The 20,797-nt window shown below is 45.9% G+C and overlaps 1 protein-coding gene across 1 annotated transcript in view; it reads right to left on the bottom strand.

The window, feature by feature from the left end:
* The window catches only part of HSD17B12 (hydroxysteroid 17-beta dehydrogenase 12), a 109,424-nt gene that overhangs the window by 35,036 nt on the left and 53,591 nt on the right, over positions 1–20,797 (bottom strand). The window contains 3 exon segments of the mRNA XM_074149623.1: positions 1,713–1,757; positions 2,704–2,768; positions 8,501–8,611. Of these exon segments, the coding sequence (XP_074005724.1) occupies positions 1,713–1,757; positions 2,704–2,768; positions 8,501–8,611 (221 nt within the window).

The raw sequence follows: 20,797 nt of genomic DNA, 5'->3' as shown, positions 1-20,797 counted from the left end.
GAAAATCTTAACAGAAGCATGGTTTTAAGACGCCCTTCGCTGCCTCACGTGGAAACAGAACACCTACAGTTTGGACTCCCCAAGAGCACCGTACTAGGTTCATTTACTACTAGATTCATTTAGTAATTAATCTAAGCAGAACAGCCGCAAGAATGTCAAATCTTTCAAGCCAGCTTTGAAACACCTAATATTTTAGCCCTGCGACATAAAGTTAACCCTCAGCTGATGGAGATGCAAGCTTTGTTACACATAAGGAGAGAAAAATTAAGATTTAGCAGTGGGGTTTCTTCGGGACTCACATTGACCTGGTGTCGGGTCAGCAGCTGCTCTTACCTCTGCTCCTTTTAAGCGTTGAAGTGCTGGGATGAAAATCTGATTTTGGAATGGGCCTCACGTTAATAAACAAGGGAAGAGCCGTATGTTTTAGCCTGAAGTCAGGTTGGTTGCTTCCCAATAAAAACTTCAGTTTAAATATCAAAAAGGGAAGGTAATTTTACTTCAAAAGTTAAGCAAACGCTTCTGCGAGCTCGGTTTTCCTTCTTGCTCATGTATTTCACAGAAAATAAGTGCTTTCTCACTCTGGTGTACAAGAAAAACCCAACCCTTAGGTACACAGAAATAAGGGTTGCCTACCCCGGGAAATACAGATGGAGGGAGGAGAAATGAGAGATTTACAAGAAGAACTAGAATGAGGAGCATGAAGAAGCATTAAGTGTTGTTTTGGGTACATACCTTGCTCTTCTAAATAGCTAACAGGTATCTGTACGACGAATTACACTTCAGACAACAACCAGAAGAGCCCGATACAACAATCATAACCTCTGGGTTTGTCGTGGTTTCGGCCGAATTTACCGAAACCAGACCAACAGATGGCCCTTCCCCTCCCCTCTCTCCCTCCAAAAAGAGGAGAGAGGAGGAGAAAGAGATAAGGAGATTCAGAAGTTTAGAATGAACTAAACTACTTTAATGAAGAATTAATATTAAAATAAAAATAGAGAAGAAGATAATGAAATAGATACAATATATACAAAACCGTATCAGCTCCCAGGATGACAGTCACGTCACCGGCAGGCACTGGGGAAGTCCCAGACTGGACTCAGCAACGGATGGGAACTGGATTCCAGCTCTGGAGTCAGGAACACATGGATCGGGATCAAAGGCAGATGGACAGACAGAGTCCTCTCTGGACGTCGGCCATCGCAGGAAGGGGGCTGACCCTTTGATCCCTCAGCTTTTATACTGAGCGTGGGGCAGATGGGATGGAATACCCCAGTTGGTCAGGTTTGGGTCACCTCTCCTGTCCACTCCTCCCCACCGATGTGACCCCTCTACGTTTTTTCCATTTCCGACCCCCTAAGGGAGCAAATAACGAAACGGGCTGCCCTTGGTTGTTATAGCAATAAGTATAAGCAAGGGTCTCCCTGCACACCATCCCTTGGCATGGAGCACAGACATTGGTCCTATCATTCCAAGAACGAGCAGTTTTCTCCACAATATGCCGTTAATTTCAGAGAGTTAGAGGAGGCCTGGCTAGGATGTAAAGTTACAGAACAGAAAATTGGTTCAGTTTTACTTCAAACCGGGACAGGGTTACTCCAAGATGAAAAATGAACCCAAGAGGTGAAAGTCATTGCTTCAGACAAGTGAATTCTGCTTGCTTGCTGGTTTTCAACTACGATGTCAAGAATGAGCGTTGGCGACGGGGCACTTACCTTACACACGGCCATGATGTTAATGTTGATCATTTTGTCGATGGTCTGCAAGAAAACAAAAGTTTGGGGTTATGTTGTTTCAAGTTATTTGATCGATATTCAGTCACCCTCTGGGTGACAGATCACAGGATAAATTCAGGATGAATTAATTCAGGATAAATTAAACGTCCACCTTCACTCCTTGCCTTCCTGCTTAGGTTATCAGGAGTCTGTGACTTGCTCTTGGTCAAGTTTTATCTCTGCTGAGGGACTCAGACCAATAAAGGACAACACAGACATATCACACTGACACTGTATTTCCTAACGCTACTGGCAATATTTATGAACTTTAATAAATTCTGCTATTTTAGACACAAATAGATACAAATATTACGAAGGTTAATTGAAGGGGAATCAAAAACCAGGTAACTTTATCAATACTTAAGCAGAAAGCACAAACCCACAGCAAATACATTTAGCGACAGGGGTTTTTGGAAACAAAATCCTGGACTGGTGGAAGTGTTCATAGTTGGAGTTTTCAAAGAACTCGATGCAACCAAGACTGTCCCTACGTTACAAAATGTCTATCGTATTTAAGTTTCATAACAGTGTGATGGAATATGCGGCTTCCATTCGTGAAATCGCTCGCTTCCCTTCATCATTAAAGAACACCCCCCCCGCCCCAGAAGCTAAAGCAGCTCAAGAAGAGCCCCCAGGTGAGACCATGGACAGGAGGGGAATTCAGATACCAACCCCAGAGCTTCTGTCCAAAATAGAAATATAAAAATGAAGAAGCAGGGAAGAGTGGATGTAAAAAACAAAACGCAAAAAAACCCATCACCTGAATTGTGTTATGTTGCTTACGTAAATCCCTTCACTTTTTGAACCCTTAATTCTAACCAGGCAACCTTCTTATGTGAGTACCTTAACCAAACCTAAAGACTTTTGCCATATCCATTAGGCATTTAGTGCTAAAAAAGAGAACGCTAGAAGATACTACAGAAGGACTTACTTTATCCAGGTCTGGAACATCAAGAAAATATTCAGGATAAACATACGAAATTCCCACGTTGTTGACTGAAACGAAAGCATGAAGTTTTAATTAGGTTGCTTGGGTGCCACCTGATTTCTAATGCTCTGATTAATGCCAATTTTCAAGCAATACTCTTAAAATGTTGCATTTAAAACATTCTAACCCCTTCAGCCAAGTTTCCTTAACTGTAAATATTAAATCGTAACTTCCTCCGGTGGGAGGTGTCCCTGCCCAGGGCAGGGGGTTTGGAACTGGATGATCTTTAGGGTCCCTCCCAACCTGAACCGTTCTATGATTCTATGATAAATATTCTTGTGCACACACCAGCGGAATGCGAGAGCGCATATGCAAGGCCATTTTAGACCCGTAAATATTAATTCTCCGATTGTTTAAAAGCTGGCATATTTAGCACATTGTACCCGTCTTCCACCGCTTTTCCCAGCGCAGGGGAAGGAGGTTTCCTCTTTTAGAAGTATGTCGGCAGCGTAGGGGTGACATCGCTGCAACGCGGAGACGCTGCTGCAGGAACGGAGTCTCGAGGCAAAGAAAAGCTCTCCGTGCCCGGCAGGACATCATGTGAAACTGTTTTAACACGGGTTTTTTTTGATAGATGAGCGAAGTAAGATACAAAAGCGTGGCCAGCGGGTCACGGGAGGTGATTCTGCCCCTCTGCTCCGCTCTGGTGAGACCCCACCTGGAGCACTGCGTCCAGCTCTGGAGTCCTCAGTGCAGGAAGGACATGGACCTGCTGGAGCGGGTCCAGAGGAGGCCACAAAGATGATCAGAGGGATGGAGCCCCTCTGCTGTGAGGACAGGCTGAGAGAGTTGGGGGTGTTCAGCCTGGAAAAGAGAAGGCTCCAGGGAGACCTTAGAGCCCCTTCCAGTCCCTAAAGGGGCTCCAGGAGAGATGAGGAGGGACTCTTGATCAGAGAGTAGAGCAACAGGACAAGGGGGAATGGTTTTAAATTGGAAGAGGGGAGATTTAGATGAGATCTTAGGAAGAAATTCTTTACTGTGAGGGTGGTGAGACCCTGGCCCAGGTTGCCCAGAGAAGCTGTGGCTGCCCCATCCCTGGAGGGGTTCAAGGCCAGGCTGGATGGGGCTTTGAGCAACCTGGTCTGGTGGGAGGTGTCCCTGGCCAGGGCAGGGGGTTGGAACTGGATGATCTTCAAGGTCCCTTCCAACCCGAACCATCCTATGATTCTAAAAGAGTCTCCTGGTAAGTCTCCCCAAGGCTCCTCCGGCCAGTCGCTCCCTTCCCCGGGTGTCCCGAGGGCTGGGGGTCACCGACTGCTTGGGGACACGCACCGTGACCCCTCCTCAGCCCCACGTTCCGGGGGTCGGGGGGGAGGCGACAGGCCAGGATGGGGTGTCCCTCCGTCCGTCGGTGGGTCCGTCGGTCGGTCGGCAGGTGGCAGCAGGAGCCCGGGCGGCGGTGGCCCGGCTCGGGGCGGGAGGAGGCGGCTGCGGGGCAAGCTCCCCCGCACCCCCCCTTTCCCACGCACGTTATCACTCTCAGAACAAGCCTTTCTGCTTTGCTCTCACCTCCTAGTCAGGGACTCGTTACATCTGCCAAAATCTTTCCCCCTTGGCAGCGTTTAGAATCAACCCAGAGAACGTATTAATTACTTAAACCCAGTATTATTTTTTTCCAACACTTCAGACTAGCAGGGTTTTATTCTCAGACTCTAAACCAATATCCATTCCCGAATCCCAAACACAAATAGGGGAAAACTTCTAACGCCGTCAGAAAACAACACCGTTCCGCAGGTTCCCGGTTGCTTCCGACTTAATAAAGCATATTGATACGGAGACACACACGCACCCCCAAAAAAAATATAAAAACAAAGCAAGCAAATGGGATCTCCGTTTCCTAAGTATCTGTTGTTCATCTTACGCAAGTGAATCGTGTGACATTTGGTTGCTGTGGCAACATTTTACATTTATATAGTGTCTTACACCCCAGAGAATCCCAAAGAGCTCTCTCCGTGTGCTCAACCCCACCGTGCATCTCCAGGGCAGGGGGTAAGAAACGCCCCTCATAAAGGCACCTGATGCCTTTTGTTTATTTGTTTGTTTAAATCAAACAGCCCCCTACACCTGTGCCAAAAAAGCCATCATTTTTAACACCCAACCCGAAAGAGGTTTTAAGTATCAACAGGGGATGCAGGATGCAGGCAGGAGGGAGGCTGGCCGAGCGCACAGACTTCATTCAGAGATTCCCCTGGAATGACAGCTCCGGAGGGAGTCCGGATCCGTTAGGGTGTTGCTGGAAACCCTTTGTTCCCCAGTCGCATCGTGCCTTTCAAACCTTTACCTTTAGGTAACCTTTAAAAATACAGGAATTGAGGAGAAGAGGGAGCTGGCAAATTCCCAGCAGACGTTTGCTATATTTAGAAAGAGAGAAAAGTTTTGAAAAGGAAGAAGGTCTAAATCTTGCTGTTGCAAGAGCAAAGCAGGATGGTTCTTTTTAACTTTTTTTTTCATCCTAAAATAAACAATTTTCACTGAATTTCACTGAATTTTTTTTAGAGTTGGAAGGGACCGTATAGATCATCTAGTCCAACTGCCTTTTTTAGGAGTTTTTTTAGTCCATCTCTCCGGAAAGGATTTCGGCTATGAACTGTGGCAGGGTTTTGGGGACTAACCTCGGGTATTCTCTCCAAATTTAGAATATTTATATGATTCATGCTACAGAGCGAGCGGCACTAAATTCACACCCCTTGCCGCAGACTGGGTCCCCGGGTACGTAACCCTTCCACTTGCAGCAATCATTTTCTATACCGGATGCTACATCACTGCAGTTTGGACCAGAAGATTAACTAAATTAAGTTTTCCCTTTAGTCCGGGGGTATTTTACCTATGGAAACGCGGCTAACAACAAGGGATGATGCTGGCGGGCTAAAAAGCCTTCCGAGAATCACAACGATTTAAAAAAGAAAAAAAAAAAAACAGCCAAAAGAAAGCTTTCCCACCTCTGCTTGTTTAACATATTGCTGGAGCTAGCACATGTTGGGAGTCACTGACAGACGCTGTTTTGAACACACAGCAAAACATTATGCAAACTCTTTTAGCCTTCCTACATGGGTGAGAAGAAGCTTCCAAATAAGAAGTTTACAGGGATTTCAATCTGTAAGGACTTGAGTTAAGACTCCCTGCGACTATATAATCGGAAGCTCTATCTTGAGCAGCCCGTGTGGAGACTCCCGTGTCTCTAAGTCTAAGTATAAGGCTAAAAAAATACAAAAAAAAAAAAAAAATCAGCATCGATCACTGGCAACTTGTGCCGTGCTACCAACGCTTCTCCCACCCACCGTACCAGATGAGACCTGAAAGAAGAAAATATACGGCAAACCTGAGAATTCATTCCTTATGGCTGTTCTCATTTAAACCCATGGTTTTTCTCCTCCCCCCCTTCCCCCCCTTCCCCACAAACATGAAAAACGCAGATCAGCAAAAGCTACATTCCAGATTACAACAATTTAAAATATAAGGCACTAAAGCATGAAATTAATTGCCATGAAGAAAAAAAATTAAGATGCGGTCTTTCTGGAGTAGCCATCATCTGTGTTGAAAAATTACACTGGCAAGTGGTTTCTATTAATACAGCTCTATCTGGGGAAAAGAAAAAGAAAAAAAACCCAAAACCTACATATCATGTAATCTGATGAGCCCAAATATGAGATTTACTAAAACTGCTAGTGATTAGTTAGAAGAGAGATTTCTGTAAACCTGCACTGGCAACGGCTGCGAGAGAAAAAAAATAAAAAGAGCGGAGGAACTCAGCTAGAGAATACACAACTCCAGAGCGTTTAGTTGCTATTTTTACCCAGTTTTTAGTCAAGGTGCTCATGCAAATAAAAGCAAGAGCCAAGCTCTGCTTAAGGAACATGCTTTGTTTTCCTGTAATAGGCTAACACAATATTTGAGACGCATTCACTGCTTCGGGGTCCACTATAGAGAGTCAGACTGTCAGGATTTTGGGCATCACCATAACCTCAGAAATAACAAACCCCCTTCCAGTGTGGACGTGTACCTCGCTCAGTAGAGGGTCTGCTGGTGTTTGGAGACACTATTCTGCAGCAATCGCTACGTGACAGGCAAGCCTGGCATTCCCCGAGTTGGTTTTGACAGGGCAGGTTAGAACAGCCATTAATTTGAATCTTCAAAGTTTCTTTGGAACTTCTTTCCTTCCGAAATAAGAAACACGGCACCCACAGCTCTGTGACAACTACCCTTTACACAAAACACATCGCAGTTACTCCCAGGGATTTGAATTTTCATAGCAATTAAATACTGCATGTCACAAGTTGCACGTACTCAAATCTGTCACAAGCATCAGGGAACATTCCGGGCTTTATCTTTTAATGTTATGTTTTTAAACTGATTTTTTTATATACGCTATTTCCTTGGGCATTATTTGCAGACATACTACAGCAAGATCCATCTATTAGCAGCAAAGTTCATATGGTATATCATATACCATAATTTATGTTGAAACATGCTTTTTTTTAAAAAAAACACAACAGTTCTAGCTCTAATTACTGCACTTCAGGTTCGTAAAATTAATTTTGCAGCGAGAAGCAGTTTATCAAATGGCATATAGGAGTACATCTGAGTCATGGCGACTTTATGAAGTTTCATGCCTTACGTTTAACCATCGCAGGTGCCCATCCCCGTATCGAGTAACTGTAGAAGTACAGGAGATGTAGAGGTGCATGCGCTTCCAAGGAAAGAACCAGAAAACTGGTAAGAAACTGCCTTTCCACCACTGTTCAGGGAAGATTCAGGTAGACCGTTGGTACATTTAAACTCTTCTTAACTTGTGATAAACATCTTCTTGAAATCACCTTAGTTCTACAGTTGACAAAGTAACTGGATGGATCACCTCGGTTTTTTTCAAGGATTACCACGCTCCTGCGATATCCCAGACCATACTCGGGCATACGGTGTTGCTACCAGCAAAAGAACCACAGCTCACCAACACCACCAGAGAACACACTTAAAACTTTTGAAGCGGGAGCCAGCCACTTGATGCTATGTCGTAATGATTAAATTTCAACTGCTTCATAATTAAAAAGTTAATGGTTCTCCCACAGGGCTCTACCACTAAGCTGAATCTAAGTATCTGGAGCTTGCTTCGGTTCCAAAGGGGGCTCCAGGAGAGATGGGGAAGGACTCTTGATCAGGGAGGGGAGCCATAGGACAAGGGGGAAGGGTTTTAAACTGAAAGAGGGGAGATTTAGATGAGATCTCAGGAAGAAATTCTTTGCTGTGAAGGTGGTGAGACCCTGGCCCAGGTTGCCCAGAGAAGCTGTGGCTGCCCCATCCCCGGAGGGGTTCAAGGCCAGGCTGGATGGGGCTTTGAGCAACCTGGTCTGGTGGGAGATGTCCCTGCCCAGGGCAGGGGGTTGGAACTGGATGATCTTTAGGGTCCCTTCCAACCTGAACCATTCTACAGTTCTAAGACGGCATTAGGGTCAAGCCACTGCACACACCATCATAAGCGTAACAGCCTTTAGCAATCCCAGAATAACACATTGAAAACCTTCCAAAAGCATCACAATTCCTGGAACCTAAGCGCACCTGCAAGCACCATCTCATGTAGCGCGTCAACAGGAAGCTAAAAAACACACCGCGCCGGCAGCAACACAGCTTCAGTCAGGCAAACGTTAGCTTTTCGTGAATCGGTTTCAATAAACTTCAATGATGGGAAAAAGTTAGTAGGCACGTCGAGAGGAACCACCACTGGGAAAGATTTAGATCAGATACAAACCTAAAACACCGATCTCCAGGCCTTCCAATCCCGCTGCGATTCTACTGTAAATATCTTCTCTCTCTCCAAAGTCTGCCACGATGACTTTTGTTTCCACTTTATAATTCTCCCCTAGGGAAAAAAAAAAAAAAAAAAAAAAAGGCTTTAAAATTAAAGTTTGAAATAGTTGAATTACCAGATATTAAGATTAGGTTTTTACGAAACATTACGGTTCGTAGCTAATATTACACATGATAATTTTCACTTCTGCAACAGGAATCTTTGAATTTTAACATCACCCGCACGAGAAGTTTGCGATGTTAAGGTGCTTCTGGTGAGAAGGTAAATTCTCAAGTGATTCGGCATTTTGTTTGCAAGGGACGATGAAGACCTCAAGAAAACCGGGTTATATATACAGGTTTGCAGAGAATCAAAAAAATACAGAAACCTGAAAATGCACGTACACAGTGGTGTTCAAGCACAGCTTGAGCAAAACACTTTTTTCCAACTTCGGCCAAATGGTAAATGAATCGCTTCAGACCAAGCGAAAAACAATTCTTTATTGCCCTCCTTTTTCCATTTTCACTTCTGGAGCCATAAAACTTTTTGAATATTTAGTATTTTGAACATAAATCGAGAGGGGAATGTGTGGGTGAAGAAGAAGAGCAGAACTTCAAGTTTAATCATTCCAAAGCCATTCTGATATGCTGTCATCTCCATCCTTAACAGGAGAAATACACGTAAGTCAACTACATTTTGGAACAGAAAAAGAAAGGAAGTCTTAAAAATACTTTCTATAAAAGGTAATTCTGCTTCCATCGAGCTCAATTAATTACACCGAATTAAAATCAGTACCAAGTCCTCTTAGAAAGAGCAGAGCAGTAGCTTAACGTTGCAGCATCTCTGTTGTGCTGACCCCGGCTCCCACCCCAGCGCTCCTCAAGGAACCCGCCCGCGGCTGCGGAAGGGTTTTGCGGCACTTGGCCCCCCCAGAGCCATTCATAAAAGCCGTGCCATGTTAAAGGCAAAGAACCATTCACAAAAAGAAAAAAAAAAAAAAAAAAAAAAAAAAGATTAGGAGCGGCCAGATTCCCATGATGCTCCTTCCCATTCAAGGGAAAGCCGCCACTCCCGTGATCCTGCCCGTCCATTCATGCAGAATCATGAATCTACTGAACCCGCTGCTTTGCTGGCTGCCTCCCCCGCTCCCCCCCCGTCCCCTCTTTTAAACCCCCCCTATCCGCCAATAGCCCTAACGGCGGATGAAATGATTTCTCCTCCTTTCCCCCCCCCCCCCCCCCAACCTCTTCATCTCTCCTCAACAGCTGCATTGTTTAAAAATCCCCCGAGAGACGTTGCTATGTCAAATGACGACGTAAATAGCGTTAAGCCCCTGCTGCAGCAGCCAGTCTTGTGATCGCGTCAGAAGAAAATCAAGTTCAACATTTGGGGGGGGGGGGGGGGGGGAGAGAGCAGGGGGAGAGAAGGGAGGAGGTAGAAACAGTCTATTTTTGAACACAGCCGTTCTAATATTTAGCATACACGTTCCGGTTCTTTACAGGACACCGAATTAAAGGCAGCGTTAAGAGGCACGTGTGATACCGGGGTGGGGGGGGCAAAGCCCGGGTCGCACACTCGGACACACGTGCCATCTCTAAACTGGTTTTTGGGATCAGCGGCCGCCTCTGCTGCCACTCGGACGCCTCCTCAAAGGCCAGTCGTTTTAAAGGACCCAAACGCCGTCCTCACAGACTTGCTGAATTGGTGCCGGCCTTTTTTAATACCGCAGGCTCTTCGTGAGGTTCGTTACCAATCTATCTTCGTAGCCTGTCGAAATCACTACGGGGCTACTGAGAGGACGAGGTAAGAAAAACAAAATCAAGATATCTCAAGACCTAATACTGTAAATAGAACAAAAATAAAAAGTCCTCACACCACCGTTCACATCAGACCATCGTTCGAGGCTTTAGAAAATTAGCAAAGAGCCATTACATCTAAAGTAGTTAAGCCATACACCTATAAAAAGCTGCAGCACCCTTTGTGGCCGTAGGGTGGGTAGTACAATATATAAAAACCTGTGACAAGCAGAATTCCTACCGGTATGGCCAGAGGACATGGGTTTTGTGTGGTTGCTCACTGCAAACAGGCAAGAATGTCCCGCCTCAGCAGATGCCGCCCGTTGAGCAAACCTTGCCCTCCCCGTTTCACACCTCTAACTCCCGCGTACCCCCTGCTCCCTCCCACAGCCTGCGACGGGCCGGATGATCCGCTGCATCAGAGAAAAGACAAGGAGACACACATGATTACCCAGAGGGTGGTACTCAATGGCTTTAAGTCCAGATGGAGAGCAGTGACAAGTGGTGTCCCTCAAGGGTCCGTGCTGGGACCAGTACTGTTTAACATTTTTATCAAAGACATAGACAGAGGGATTGAGAGCACCATCAGCAAGTTTGCAGATGACACCAAGCTGTGTGGTGTTGTCGATACACCGGAGAGACGGGATGTCATTCAGAGGGACCTGGACAGGCTGGAGAGGTGGGCCCAGATGAACCTCATGAGGTTCAACAAAAGCAAGTGCAGGATTCTGCACCTGGGAAGAAACAATCCTCAGTATAAATACAGACTGGGGGATGAGGTATTAGAAAGCAGCCCTGAGGAAAGGGACCTGGGGGTGCTGATGGACGAGAAGCTGGACATGAGCAGGCAATGTGCTCTCGCAGCCCAGAAGGCCAATCGCATCCTGGGCTGCACCAAGAGAACTGTTGCCAGCAGATCCAGAGAGGTGATTCTGCCACTTTACTCTGGTGAGACCTCCCCTGGAGTACTGTGTGCAGGTCTGGAGCCCTCAATATAGAAAGGACATGGACCTGATGGAGCGGGTCCAGAGGAGGGCCACCAAAATGATCATAGGAGAGCACCTCTCCTATGAGGACAGACTGAGGGAGCTGGGGTTGTTCAGCCTGGAGAAGAGGAGGCTCCGGGGAGACCTCATAGCGGCCTTCCAGTACCTGAGGGGGGCCTACAGGAAGGCTGGGGAGGGTCTGTTTACAAAGGCCTGCAGTGACAGGACGAGGGGCAATGGTTTTAAGTTGGAGAAGGGGAGATTTAGATTGGATATTAGGAAAAAGTTCTTTACCATGAGGGTGGTGGAACACTGGAACAGGTTGCCCAGGGAGGTGGTTGAGGCCCCTTCCCTGGAGATATTCAAGGTGAAGCTCGACGAGGCCCTGGGCAACCTGGTCTAGTTGGGGGTGTCCCTGCTGACTGCGGGGAGGTCGGACCAGATGACCTTTGGAGGTCCCTTCCGGCCTGGACCAATCTATGATAAAATGATTCTGCGTCAAACAACGATGCAAAGAGCACAAAGTCGCTTCTGCCTAAGGTCGTCCCAACGGTCAGAGCACAAGGAGAACGGGTGTGCTCTGCATGAACAGTGGAAAAGGGAATTTACTTGATCTTAATTAAGATGTTCTCAAACAGATGGGCTAGAAGACACAGTAGCGCAACCCCTTGTTTTATCTGCCAGCTATCCAGGATCCTATCCTAATGCAGGATACCCAGCAGTGACTGGGCTCTTGCTGTTCAAGAGGAGAAAACCTGAACCTCCTCAGCAGAGGTTCATGTTGAAGAGCATGAGGAACTCGGGAGGCACAGGGAGCTAAAGAAGGGTATGAGCCAGTTTTTGCAGTCAGCAGCTAGAGGATCTGAAAGAGCTGATGCTATCTACCGGCGTGTCCAGCATTCCTGGTGATACTGAAAAGTGAATCTGCTGTTTTGTCTTCGGAACTGGCACTTCAAATGCTTCTTAGCAGGGGACTGAATATTACACCACCATGTTATCCACAGTCATGCGGCTATCAGTCATCACCTACCCACAAGGTCTCAAGGATGAGAAAGGCAGTTCCTCAGACCTCCTTCACATCCCTCAACTCTGACACACCAGTGTTTTAATCATCTCATTTACTAAAAATCTCAGGTGAGATCAGTATTGACCCTACAAATAAGTTTTAACCTAAACTTGCCCACGTCCAGTTAAATTACAGGGCCCGTTTGACCTCAGCAAGGACTTCTGGTGGTTTAGCAAGCGACCAACTATGCACAACAGTATCCTGGTAATCTAATAAAAGCAGACATGATCTTCTGTAACCATAGCATCATTTGAAAAAGAAGTTGGTGACCACAAACAAAGCCTCAACAAAGCATCTTCACAGCTGTGGGAAGGTTGAACGAACCAATAATGGTGACAGAGCAGGATGGTACCAGACAAAAAGGCAAAGCGAACTTTTGTAGAAGATACTGGGAGGGATTCTTCTGAAAATCCAGCCAGCAACCCAAGGACACACTCAGACTGCACAGCCATAGGCATGTCCCAAACCAATACCTATACAAAAACAGTTGTCATACAAGCAAAGGCATGATAAAAAAAAAAAAAAAACACATTAGAAGGGGAACAGAACATAAGTGGAAAAAAAGCATCACTTTTTGCACAGCTGGTAAAGAACTGACCTCCTGAGGCATGTTCCCATTCTGTGCATTCCTGCACAATGCAGGATGAGACGGTCTGGAAACAAATAGGCTGTTTAACCACCTTCTTCACATACGCACCGTCAGAAATACAAACGCTTCTACGGACAGTCCCTTGAAGATAACTCTGCCTTTGGTACCCTCAGAAGAGGACTCCAAACAGCGTCTCAAACTTGGTTAAGGTACCACTAATTCAAAATAAGCATAAAGACATTTAAGCAGTCGTTCCAGGTCTGTCCTGTAGTGACAGGACAAGGGGTAATGGTTTTAAATTGGAAGAGGGGAGATTTAGTTGAGATATTAGGAAGAAATTCTTTACTGTGAGGGTGGTGAGACCCTGGCCCAGGTTGCCCAGAGAAGCTGTGGCTGCCCCATCCCTGGAGGTGTTCAAGGCCAGGCTGGATGGGGCTTTGAGCAACCTGGTCTGGTGGGAGGTGTCCCTGCCCAGGGCAGGGGGTTGGAACTCGATGATCTCTAAGGTCCCTTCCAACCCAAACCATTCTGTGATTCCTGTGACTCTGTCCAGAGGTCCATCTATGCAAGTATTTGGTATTCTGTAGCAGACAAAGAGGAAAATGGTATAAAGAATAAGGAAAGTGCGTAATAATGTTTCCTCAACTTATTATTCCAAGCTCCAGCAGTTCGTTACTCAGAAAACTCCTGAGCTGGCTATGTCGACCCTGACAGCCTTCAGCCACCTCTTCCTACAGCTGTTTGCCCAACCACGACAAATCCTTACACCTTTCCAGCACTCACACCACCTCACCGCTGCCACGGGGTTTTTTTTTGCTTCAAAGAGGTAACTCACTGTCATTACTTCTCAATTTTGAGCGAAGGGACATTAAGATGTTAATATTTACTTGTTTTCATATCCATTTTTTCCGGTTTTCCTATGCACCTCAGACTTCTCCTAGGCATCTTCTGGATTTTTCAGATTTCAACCTTCCCCTTTTCAGCTTTTACAAGTCTTACCTTATTGAATTTCACAAGCAAAAGGGAGGTGGAACGCAGGCGGCGAAAGCAAAAGCCACATCTATCCTACACCTTCCTTCTAAGGGGCTTCCACTACGATAAACTTTTAAATACGCTTGCGCTTTGAGAAGAAATGGTGGATCATATTTTATGGGTGGTGTGGGAAATACTGAAGGAAGATGCAGTGGTGGAGCTGGAAACCATGGGCTTCAGCAAGCAGGAGCCACGGAGAACTGAAGACAGAAAGGTGGAGAAAGGACAACTTGGTGGCAGAAAGCACACCAGCACCCTCTGGAGCAACAACACGTACCCGATTGTCCATCTGTAAGATGGTTAGTTACAACCTCATTAAGTGAAGCAAAAGCTTAATTAACTCCAAAGGCCAGAGAGATGTCCGACTTACAGGAAACGTATCCAGTGTCTTTCTATTCAGGGAAAACACTAATCTAAGGGCTAAGGCAGACGAGGGAACACCTTTGCTACTAAAAAGATTCAGATGCAAAGTAGCTCCACGTTACTTAGAACACCAGAAGAAAGGATCACACCAGAATTAAAAAAAAAACCAACAAAACAACAAAAAAAACAACAAAAAAAACCCCAAAACAAACAAACAAAAAACATGTGGAAAGCTAGAAACTACAGTGAGCTACACCTGAAATAAAGACTAATAAAGAATGGTAAAGTGGCGAGGAGGTAAGCATCTTCAAATATTTTTTCGGTTTTTTGAAAGCTTGCAAATAATTCAAAGCAGCAGCCCCCCCTAAACTGAAATCTTGGTTGAAAGGCTAAGAAAATGCTAAGGAATTGAAGTTTTTGGACATAGATAAACTGGGCTTGAAAGAAGGTTCCCCCAGAGGCATAGCTTTTTATACTTCGATGCAAAAGCAAGCAGACACCATCCTGGTGGTCAGGAGAAGCAGCTCTGACACGTCATAGAATCATAGACTTGTCTTGGTTGGAAGGGACCTTTAAGATCATCTAGTCCAACCACCAACCTAACTCTGATAAAAACCATCACTAACCCATGTCACCAAGCACTATGTCAACCCGGCTTTTAAATCCCTCCAGGGATGGTGCCTCAACCACTTCCCTGGGCAGCTCATTCCAAGGCTTCATAACCCTTTCCGTGTAAACATTTTTCCTAATCTCCAATCTGAACCTCCCCTGGCGCAACTTGAGGCCGTTTCCTCTTGTCCCATCGCCTGTTCCTTGGAAGAAGAGACCGACTCCCCCTGGCTACACCCTCCTTTCAGGGAGTTGTAGAGAGCGAGAAGGTCTCCCCTCAGCCTCCTTTTCTCCAGGCTGAACACCCCCAGCTCCCTCAGCCTCTCCTCACAAGACTTGTGCTCCAGACCCCTCACCAGCTCCGTTGCCCTTCTCTGGACGCAGTCCAGCCCCTCAATGTCTTTTTGGTGGTGAGGGGCCCAGAACTGGACCCAGCCCTCGACGTGGGGCCTCTCCAGTGCCCAGTACAGGGGGACAATCACCTCCCAAGTCCTACTCACTATGCTGTTCCTGACACAGGCCAGGATGCTGTTGGCCTTCTTGGCCACCTGGGCACACTGCTGGCTCATGTTCAGCTGACAGTCGACCAACACCCCCAGGTCCTTTTCCACCAAGCAGTTCTCCAGCCACTCTGCCCCAAGCCTGTAGCGCTGCAGGGGGTTGGTGTGACCCAAGGGCAGGACCCGGCACTTGGCCTTGTTGAACCTCATCCCATTGGTCTCAGCCGACTGAGCTGTGTCAGCGTTAAAAGGGTCCGCGGCACGAAGTCTTGGTGGGAAACAGGAAAACTAGAAGATCGCCAGCCCTGAGAAAATAACGTTAGCACTTGCGCCACCTGTTTCAAAGCAGCTGGGACACAGCAGCTTGAATTTGCACCCAGTATGTTGAAACACATCTAGCCAACTTTCATGGAATCATGGAATGGTTTCGGTTGGAAGGTACCTTAAAGACCATCCACTTCCAACCCCCTGCCCTGGGCAGGGACACCTCCAGGTGCTCAAAGCCCCATCCAGCCCGGCCTTGAACACCTCCAGGACTTTGCCACAGCGAGGTTCAGGGTAGGAGCCCCACATCGTAAGCAGGTACTGGGAACAGTAATTTCAAGCTCAGGGAAAAGGACATTAAAGATGGCATCTTCCCAGCATCACGGCAGCGGCAAAACTCACCCTCATCCGGTACCCTGTTCTCCAGTACGAGTTTGTAACCTTTCAAGGAAGGGTAAGAAGCTGAGAGATGAAAGCAAAACATGAAAACCTTCTGCTTTTTAGTACTGCACCTATGTGGGACAGAGACGAAGAAGAATTTAAGACTATACGGTGGCTGCAGATAGCTCTACAAAGTCTTTGGGTTTTTTTTTTTTTTTAGGGGAGAGCCATCCATTTGGGGAACGTATCCAATTTGGGACTTTCAGAGTTCACAGAAGTAGTGACATGGTTTTTAGTGATTGTTTTTTATCAGAGGCAGGTTGATGGCTGGACTCGATGATCTTAAAGGTCCCTTCCAACATAGACAATTCTACGATTCTAAGTAGCACACCGAGTGTCACGTATGGCTGGAATCTACTTTCCAGAAGAATAAAATACTTTGAGACTGGTGAGAGCAGGTTGTTATTACATATTGATGGTACTCACCATCTAGAAGCACGTTAAAGTCAGCTGGGTACAAGAAGAGCGAGCTCTTTCTGATCGTTTTGTAGGGACTGAAGAATGCAAGGGATGAGCATTGCCTTTCAGCAAAATAGAGACCAGCTCTTAATTACGGTTCTAAGTTACTCAATGAAGTCCAAGATATTGAGAAAGAAACGTAGAATGAGATACAAACCTCTCTCTCCCCATGCCTCCACCCCCTCCAAAAATCAGTCACAGCGAAATACAGAATTACCAGAGGAGCATATGGATAGTTATTAGGAAAAAGAGCAGAAACCCTTCAGGAATCAGATCCCAGCAGCTGTTCTGTTCTGGTAACAGAAGGAGAAAAGGCCATCTAGAGCAAAAGAAGACACGGGGCGGGGGGGGTCAGCGCTGAACCTCTCCCCGGAGGGATGCTCCACAGCACAGACCCCATGCGAGAGAACACGTGCCTTCAGAAGGGGAGCAGAGAGAGTAGGATTTTTATTATGATACCCAAGTTATACACATTTCTATAAAACTCTGGAGCAGAGCACTGGTAACCTAAAGAATTATAAGGAATTACAAAAGTTGATGTAACTTGTAGCTAGAAGAAAGCTCTGTTTGCACCTGGTTTGCATAAGAAGTCTCCGGGCAGGGATGCTACGTTGCATCAGTTTCTGCACAGCACAACGAGATGCCTGCCCACAATTTAACAGAACCTGCTACGTTTCAACATGTTTTTAAAAGCACACCTGCACGTACATGGGGTCAAGAACTAAGGAACAGCTTCAGATTCAACATCTTTGTCAGAGACTTGGACGGTGGGATAGAGTGCACCCTCAGCAAGTTTACTGACGACACCAAGCTCAGTGGCACGGTCGACACGCTGGAGGGAAGGGATGCCATCCAGAGGGACCCGGACAGGCTGGAGAGGTGAGCTTGTGCAAATCTCATGAAGTTCAACCAGACCAAGTGCAGGGTCCTGCACGTGGGTCACGGCAATCCCAGGCACAAATACAGGTTGGGCGGAGGATGGCTGCAGAGCAGCCCTGAGGAGAAGGACTTGGAAGTGCTCATGGATGTGAAGCTCACCATGAGCTGGCAATGTGCACTGGCAGCCCAGAAAGCCAACCGCATCCTGGGCTGCATCAAGAGAAGTGTGGCCAGTGGGTCATGGGAGGTGATTCTACCCCTCTACTCTGCTCTGGTGAGACCCCACCTGGAGCACTGTGTCCAGCTTTGGAGTCCTCAACACGGGAAGGACATGGACCTGTTGGAACAGGTCCAGTGGAGGGCCACAAAGATGATCAGAGGGATGGAGCACCTCTTCTATGAAGACAGGCTGAGAGAGCTGGGGTTGTTCAGCCTGGAGAAGAGAAGGCTCCGGGGAGACCTCATAGCAGCCTTCCAATATCTGAAGGGAGCCTACAGGAGAGCCGGAGAGGGACGCTTTGTCAGGAAGTGTAGTGACAGGACAAGGGGTAATGGTTTTAAATTGGAAGAGGGGAGATTTAGATCAGATATTAGGAAGAAATTCTTTGCTGTGAGGGTGGTGAGGCACTGGCCCAGGTTGCCCAGAGAAGCTGAGGATGCCCCATCCCTGGAGGTGTTCAAGGCCAGGCTGGATGGGGCTTTGAGCAACCTGGTCTGGTGGGAGGTGTCCCTGCTCAGGGCAGGGGTGTTGGAACTCAATGATCTTTAAGGTCCCTTCCAACTCTAACCATTCTATGATTCTACGATTCCTTCCATTCAACTACACGTGCAACGCTGCCAGGGAATTCCTTAAATTGCGCACCAGTTGCATGTGTAAGATACAGCTTCCTTTAAAATCATGACTATTTTAAAAATCTAAATCATGTATTAAGTGTAGAATGGGTGAAAAAGGCCAGACTTCATTTAAAATGCTAGAGTTCTGTTAAACAGCTTTAAGTTTCAATATATACACACATACACTAGAGCATTCCTCGCTTCTCAGCTTTCAAAGGCAACGCAGCAGAAGATGGATCTCCAAGCCAAAGTCCCCAAACCCTTGAGCCACAGAGGACATTTAAGTTTTTAATGTGCAAAACATGAGAAGAAAACACGCTTTATTAACACTGGCCTCCATTTGCTCCTCTCCGACTCCCGTTACGTCAAAACATACCACAGCTTCTAAGATCCACTTACCAAGTCAGAAGAGCATTCCTGGCAACACACGGGATCAATCGACAAACCCGTTCACTCAAACATTATGCTCAACACGGTAAACTTGTCCTAAATCAAGCCTCTCCTAGTTACAAAGCCAACTAAAGACACAGAAATCAAGCAGCCTGGAAATAGCAGCTGCGTGGGGCTGATGGCCGGGGGGGGCTGTGGAGTCAAGTCGTGGCCATGTCTCCAAACCTCAACGTTATTTCAGGCAAATTCAAACTCCCAAACTCCTCTTCCTTCTCTCCTCTTTCCTGACACCATTTTCAGCCCCATGCCCCCACTCAAGGCTTTATTTTTATTTTTTTTTAATATTCATTGGTGGCAGTGATTTTTACACTGCGTGAAGAAAGCTATTTTTATTTTACTACCTCATTTTACAAAAGGCATATGGACCTATTTCCAATATTTCCTGTAATATTTAATTTTCATAGAGTCATAGAATGGTTTGGGTTGGAAGGGACCTTAAGGATCATCCGGTTCCAACCCCCTGCCCGGGGCAGGGATACCTCCCACCAAACCAGGTAACGTCCAAGTAACATTCCTTAAAGTCACTATTATTGCCCGACTGTGACAATGGGTACATGTGATATGTATATACTCATAAACACAAATGTTTCACCACGTTTTGAAAATACAAGTCTAAATTCTCCAGCCCTATAGTTGTTAGAAAATTAATGATTAAAAAAATAAACAACTTCCCCCTGCGCCCCCCCATTTCAGTTCAACAGAGTGAATTCCAGAATGACCACGATTATGATTTAGTTAGAAGAATTTAAGAGTCACTTACAGAGATTGAAAGGTATCACAGTATGGATTAAGAAAAAAATTGTGCCCTTACTCCAAAGTCAGTTTCAAGACATTTAAATCAATCACTCCACATGAATTAAAACAAATTTTAAGAGTGAAACGAGCTTCTAGGCTAATTCACCATTATTTTTTATGTCCCGGACAGTTACGTCTGCAGTCACTATCCACAGAAAAAGGGTGTTTACTGTAGTCAAAAAACAGATGCCTAAAAGCACAGTTTTCAGGGTTCTCCAAATTGTTACTCGTAAGGGAAAATACACTGTTAATTAGTCCGCATCTAATGTACAAAGCAGTAGAGTACCCAGTTAAGCGCTGGAAGGGTTGCACATGTTTAAGAAGTTACCCAGCAAGAATACCCATATCCATTAGTTACACCATTTTAAAAATTGTTTCTTTTTTCATAGTAATGGAATTATTTTTTTTTTTCCCAAGGATTTTGTTGTGGAGAAACAGATCAACTGAGTTTCCTTTCTCTATGAAGAGCTACTAACCGGCATTAATTATTGTCCTCACCACAATGTATTCCTGAAAAAAAAACATTAAAGCGATTATCACCGTTTTCCTGGACAGAGAAGTCTATCGGGGATTTTTACAGCTTTGATGGGTAGAAAAAGCTTGGTGTAATGGAACTCGACCTGCTAAAAAAGTGGCAAGAGACTAAAATATACATTGATAGAATGAAGTTGTATAAGGAGGACAGCACTGTTCGCATCCTGCAGTCCTTTCCTTGTGCCAGAGAGAGACCGCTCCCTGTAGAATCTTTTAAAATGTCTAATTTTAGGTCTCTCAGCAATAGAGCTTCCACCAACTGCCTTAAAGCAGATTTGCAAAACAGACTTTCGCTCCAATCTTCATTTTTTTCATGTAATATTCAGTTTATTTTACACTGAAAGCGATAAGCAATATATTGCAGGTTTTGTGTTAACAGAAGGTGTTTAATGGCCCCGAGACCAGCACAAGTTTTTGGGATCCACAAAACCTTACGTTACAAATAGGTTGTTGGCAGAGACAGGCATGCGGTTTATGTGTATTAAAGAAAATGCAACCTATTCCCTCGTCCCGCTACACCGGGGGGAGGCAGCAGGGACCCTGACTGTTTGCAGGGATGACTAATTCCTGGTTCTTCAGCCCGGGTTTCAAAAGTCATCTGCCCCATCAATCCAACTACCTGCGTGTCAAACGTTAAGACTCAAGACACCGTTAGGTCCCG

This window comes from Numenius arquata, chromosome 6, assembly GCF_964106895.1.
Source record: "Numenius arquata chromosome 6, bNumArq3.hap1.1, whole genome shotgun sequence".
Taxonomy (NCBI): domain Eukaryota; kingdom Metazoa; phylum Chordata; class Aves; order Charadriiformes; family Scolopacidae; genus Numenius; species Numenius arquata.
This window is presented reverse-complemented; position numbering and strand designations above follow the sequence as displayed.